This window comes from Anabrus simplex, chromosome 1 (assembly GCF_040414725.1).
Source record: "Anabrus simplex isolate iqAnaSimp1 chromosome 1, ASM4041472v1, whole genome shotgun sequence".
NCBI classification, from domain to species: Eukaryota; Metazoa; Arthropoda; class Insecta; order Orthoptera; family Tettigoniidae; genus Anabrus; species Anabrus simplex.
The window spans coordinates 817,157,627-817,163,626 of NC_090265.1; the positions used below are offsets into that span (position 1 = coordinate 817,157,627).

Consider the following 6,000-nt stretch of genomic DNA (forward strand, 5'->3'; position numbering starts at 1 on the left):
ATGTCTTATTGAAAACACTGAAATAACCAGAATACATACCATTCGTTCCTTTTTGTGCCTACATCGTACCTGCGTTGTAAACAGTCTCAAAGGACGAAGATAATTGCAACTTGAGCCGCTACCGAACATTCTGAAACACCCTACCGGTTCTTAGCTTGGTTACGTCGTTTTAATGTTGTTCCTTTATCAGAAAATGTTAACATACATCGTGTAACACATGCAAAATTGTGTGAGTACTGGCGTTGCCTACGAGATATAAAATCTCTTACATGATCCTTGATATAAAAGGCCAGGAAGCCCCAGGAAGTTTCGGCTTCAAAACGGGATTACGATTTCGGGCTAGAGTTTGGTCTTTCATGAACTAACTAGTTTCTGACTAGTTCATTTGAACGACTCTTTTATTTGAACTGATACGAGTTCGTTCAAATCACCGCCGTCTCGATCCTCTTATACTGCCTGCTCTATGCCACTAGTTTAACCGTTGCCTACGTTATAACACAAGGCCTGGAAATAGAGCCCGTAAAACGCTATAGAAGTGGTTACGTATTCGGGCCTAGTACGCGGCCTGGATTGGAGCCACTCCACCTAGCTTCCATGTTACTTTTACTATTACAAATATTCGAGACTTTATTTACGACTCTATCTTCAGTGCACATTCTGGAAAGTTCTATCGTTTCGATACTAGTATGTTTTCTACGAAAGTGATATTAGTAGTTTCCATTTGAGTACAGTGACTGGGTGTAACTATCGTGCTTTCTGATTTTTCTAGAACAGGCTGGAATATTCCGTTTTCGTCGATCTCTACTGAGCATAGTTATATCTGTGAAATTATCAGACATCAGTTTTTCCCTATCTAGTAAAGGATTTATGCCGTATTCTTCAGTATCGCTTTTTAGGAATGTCTGACTGATATTGGAGAGACCGCACATGTAAAGGAGTTCCGCAAGATTTTACTAAAAGAGCATTTGTAGGTGTTGTCTTCAGAGCTCCTCTACTGTAACGTAGTGTATTATATTGACAGGTGTTAAGAGTGTTCAAGTTCGAACTCGATGCCAAATCACTAAGACTGTTCACTGAGAGTGATTTTCTGGAGTATTAGCATGTGTGTCCTTTACGACGAAGTGGCAAAAGTTTTTCGTTTTCTGTATCAATGATGTTGCGCAAGCCACGATTACGGATTGTTCTAGTGAATTATAGTGTTAAGTCACCCATTTGAATGAAATCCGAGATAGTAGTTCCTAGTCTGAGGTTTTAAACTCTCATTCCTTTCTTTCACAATTCAGAGAGTATTCACTGGGTGAAATGTCTACGACAAAGCCCATAAGCATCACGAAGGGGAAGAAGAAGAAGAAGTGGTTACACTCAAGTTCAATGCCGGGCCGCTAGGATCGCTTTCTTGCCCCCTGTTTACTAGGTTCGCACCTTTAAATGTGTTCATGAACTGTGTTGGTTGTGAATGTATTATGTATTCGTCTGATGTTAAGTATTCGCAGTTCCAGTCATGGTTTATTCACGAGAAATTAAAGGTAGTGGAATTTCGTTTCACAAGTTTCCAGTGAATGTTCGAATCATTATACAGAGGAAGTACGCATGAGATACGAATTCAAGCTGATCGAAGTAGGCCTCTGTTCCTAAGTTTTGATCCGAGTTACGTCATAAGAATCGGGCGATCCCAAAATTTGTCACTGGACGTTTTTGTAAACAATGCTACCGTCACCGGCGATCATTTGAGAGGCATCTTCAGACTCAGAAATCTTAAATTAGGAAACCAACGAGGAAAATAATTTGCCCAATAAATTTGGCGAAAATGAATGTAGCAAGAGCTTAAAATGTTGTATTTTCCCCTGAAACAATCTCTGCTTTGAAAAGTATGGAGGTGGTTTGTCCCGAGAGCATTAAATACAGTTAAAAATAAGCCATTTGTTTTATGGAGCATTTTATGAAATTGTTCGATGCGCATGACGTCTGCATCACCTCACATGGGACATATTCCAGGAACGAGAACAAACGAGCATCTTTTAACCGGATGAGTTGGTCGGACAGTTAGGGGCGCGCGGCTGTGAGCTTGCATCCGGGAGATAGTGGGTTCGAATCCCATTGTCGGCAGCACTGAAGATGGTTTTCCGTCGTTTCCCATTTTGACACCAGGCAAATGCTGGGGCTGTACCTTAAGGCCACGGCCGTTTCCTTCCAACTCCTAGGCCTTTCCTACCCCATCATCGCCATAATACCTATCAGTGTCGGTGCGACGTAAAGCCACCAGCAAAAAAAAAGCATCTTTTAGTACCGTACTGACGATGAACGCCTCAGTTGATTAATTAATGATTTCCTGTCATATATTAAGAAACTTCAAATGCATTCAGAGAAAGTAAAAAATTCATGAGAGAAATGTATCAGGCATAGATCTTGACTACCCAATCCACTGTGGCCTGCGTAAAATACCTCATAAGTATACATTTGCATTATGCATTGACGAGAAACCTAACGAGCTATGACATCGAGCTCTTTTCAACTAAGACGCCAAGCAGAATTGAATTATGGTTCGTGTGGCAAAAGAAAAAACAGACTGTAAAAGGCTGTTTAGAACACATCTCTTCTCCATCTACTCAAAGTCCAACATTGTGTCTTATTCGTTTTCAAGATCAAGGAGCCCTCAGATACCGAAAATCATCGTCTGTGGCACTTCTGCACTGAACGACGGAATTTGTCACCTCCGCTACGCAGTACTTGCCCCGAAGAGAGTTACTTAAAGGTGTACCGTACGTATATTTTTTCGAAAGATATGTTCAACAGTGAAATTAAGTGTGGAAAGTGTAAAGGCGACAAACCACCTCTTTTTCTACTATGAAAATTTCTGAGACCTCTGTTAGACAACATTGCTTTGAGCCACTCAAGTAGAAGAGAGAAAGTTTTGAAACTTGATAAGAAGCCCCTCAAAAGGAAAGTTTTGAAACCTCAATGACATATCCAAGCCAATGCAGCACCGCTCTATAAATAAAGTACTGTCAATACTCGCAAAAACATTCAGTTCTTGTTATTTAGGCTATAATTTACTTATTGACATATACGGCCATGCGAATACAAGGGGGCAAGAACGCGATCCTAGCGGCTGAATGGTGAACTAGGAAGCAACCCGTTTCCACGAGTGCATTTCAAGGCCTTGTATTATAGCGTAGGCAACGAGTTTAACACAGGAAGGCGCGACTACCAATGTTTCTCCAAGTCGCCGTAAGAGTGCAACAGTAGACGCACAATCTTCGCTGTCAGTGTGGGTGTAGCACTGTGTTATTGGTGCATGAATGTGTGTGAAAACCTGAATTATTTCGTATAATGAGTAAACGTGTCTGGTCACTTCCGTTCGTACAAGAGATATTTTGCATAGAACTGTGAAATGAATTAATCATGTTATGCTTATAGATATTCCAAAAGTGATTTTAAGGTGTTGGTACTTGTTTCTTTCCGTTCGTGCAATGTATATTTTTCATAGAACTTAAACTTCAGATTCCTTCCCCGAAATATTAAACTGTTGTGTACCATTTTGCCAATCTCGGCAAGGTGGTTCGCAGCCAGAAAAGATAGGACTCCGTAAAATACCGTCTAGAAGGGAATTAAGAGAAAAGGCAAGGACCTAATAAAGGAAGTAATTGGATATCCTCAGATTACTCCCGCACCTGTGCCTTTTGACCTTATTTCAGAAGGCGATGGAGCCTCCACGGCTCAGGCGGCAGCGCGCCGGCCTCTCACCGCTGGGTTCTGTGGTTCAAATCCCGGTCACTCCATGTGAGATTTGTGCTGGATATAGCAGAGGCGGGGCAGGTTTTTCTTCGAATACTCCAGTTTTTCCTGTCATATTTCATTCCAGCAACACACTCGAATATAATTTCATTTCATCTGTCATTCATTAATCATTGCCCCGGAGGAGTGCGACAGGCTTCGGCAGCTGGCACAATTCCTATCCTCGCTGCTAGATGGGGGCTTCATTCATTCCATTCCTGACCCGGTCGAATGACTGGAAACAGGCTGCGGATATTTTTCCAGAAGGTGATTAAAGCCGTGGAGGATAGTGGATTCCTTGTGATAAGAATTGTTACGGACAATCACAAAACAAAAACAAACGTCTTCATGTTTAGGCATTTTGGACAACCTCAGATATCCAAACGATAATATTCCAATCAAACTAGAAACAGGAAAGCAAATCCTAATTTGCGGGTACTAGGTTCGTGTTGTTGAAGAGAGGATGGAGTGTGACATTTGTGTCAGCAACATCTCACTGCCTACACACCGCTAAATGGAACTGATTATTCATCAGGACAGAGGAGTTAGATACCCAAAACCTTGTTTTGTTGCTCTGGTGAAGCATCTGCAGCAGTTCGTTTAAGCTGCTGTGCCCTATTGTCCAAGTCCTTCAAACGTACGAGCGTAATACGAGGACTTGCGACGTCTTCCCTTTCAGAATACCGGGCAAGTTGCCCGTGCGGTTAGGAGCGCGCAGCTGTGAGCTTGCATCCGGGAGATAGTGGGTCCGAACCCCAATGTCGGCAGCCCTGAAGATGGTTTTCCATTTTCACACCAGGCAAATGCTGGGGTTGTACCTTAATTAAGGCCACGGCCGCTTCCTTCCCATTCATAGGCCTTTCCTATCCCATCGTCGCCATAAGACCTATCTGTGTCTATGCGAACTAAAACAAATAGCAAAAAAAACTTCCGAATGTGTTTTGTTACAGTGTGCGGTCAAAGAACATCAGCAAACTGTTAGTGATATTATCCTAACCAAGTTCGTAAGGCCTGTATTACGGTATTTAATATTGCGTTGGCAAGAACACAAAAAGTACGGTAGGCCTACCACTCCAAGCTTTCGTCCAGGAAAATCTTTAAATTGTGTATGAAGAGGCCAACTGCGACTTCATACAGGTAATATTGCCGATATTTAATATTACTGCTGTAATTTACCAGCTTCAGTGAACATATGACCATACTGCATAGTGTTTTGTAGGCTGTCGTCATTAGAATAAGTTTAGAACATTGTGCATCAATGTCTGCCATCTAGCGGAGAAATTTTGTCGCAGCGCAGTCACAAAAAGGCTCGCATAGAGCAGGCAGTATAGGAGGATCGAGACGGCGGTTAAACGACTTCGTTCATTGAACGAAGTGCCGCGAGAGCTCTTTTCCATGAAGACAGCACAAATGAACTACCTCGTTCATTTGAACGACAAAATAAGCTCGCACATAAATGGCCAATGGCGTGCCGTGTTAATGATCATGTGACAGCACATCTCTCACACTTCTCAACTAGCGGCGGCGCAGTGCATGGGTACTTGTTTTCTGTTCGTGCTAGGAGCTCCGAAAGACAACAATCAAATTCCAAGTTCGCAGAATGTCGTACTTGCCTGCTAACCATAACTGAGCTAATGTTTGTTCGAGTCCGGTCTTATGCAAGATACGGTCCTCAATACACACAATGGGGTGATAATGTCGCTGGTTTACCTCTTAAAATATTACGAAAAAAATAAAAGCGTTTTTACAGTCTGGCACTTACGTACTGTAAGCGTTATGTAATACTCGACAGTTGTGGGAATTATACACGGGCATTGGTAAATAAATAGTTTGTCTACACACAAAATATTTTCCCGGAGAGTTTGTTTTTTTCTTCTGGAATATCTTGGTAACTGATACATCCTCCAAAATTCATTTTATTATACTTTAGAAAGTGTGATTATCACATAGCCTCGTGGTCTCCTGCATTGGATATCTCATCGGAAACTTCAAGACTGTAAGTTCTGCATTATTTGTTACTCTGGAAGTTGCTTTGAGCTGGGAACCTCGCCTCTTCAACTGCAATTGATCCCGTTTTAAAAAGATTGATTTACGTTTGGTGTTCAAGAAGTTCGAAAACAGTGTTTTTGATTTTTGGGAGAAATGACTTTCGATTTATTACTAATGTTTACGGCGTTCTAGAAGCTACGTCTACATGTTTCCAACCTGTGAATGGTTTCCTAAAAG

At 41.8% G+C, this 6,000-nt stretch overlaps 1 protein-coding gene across 2 annotated transcripts in view; it reads right to left on the bottom strand.

The window, feature by feature from the left end:
* l(2)10685 (5-methylcytosine rRNA methyltransferase l(2)10685) overlaps window positions 1-351 on the bottom strand; it is a 70,703-nt gene extending 70,352 nt beyond the window's left edge. For both annotated transcript variants that reach the window (XM_067147033.2, XM_067147043.2), the window contains exon 1: window positions 40-351. In XM_067147033.2, the coding sequence (XP_067003134.2) occupies window positions 40-129 (90 nt within the window). In that variant the 5' untranslated portion in view covers window positions 130-351. The remainder of the gene's footprint in view (window positions 1-39) is intronic.
* Window positions 352-6,000: the final 5,649 nt, after the last annotated feature.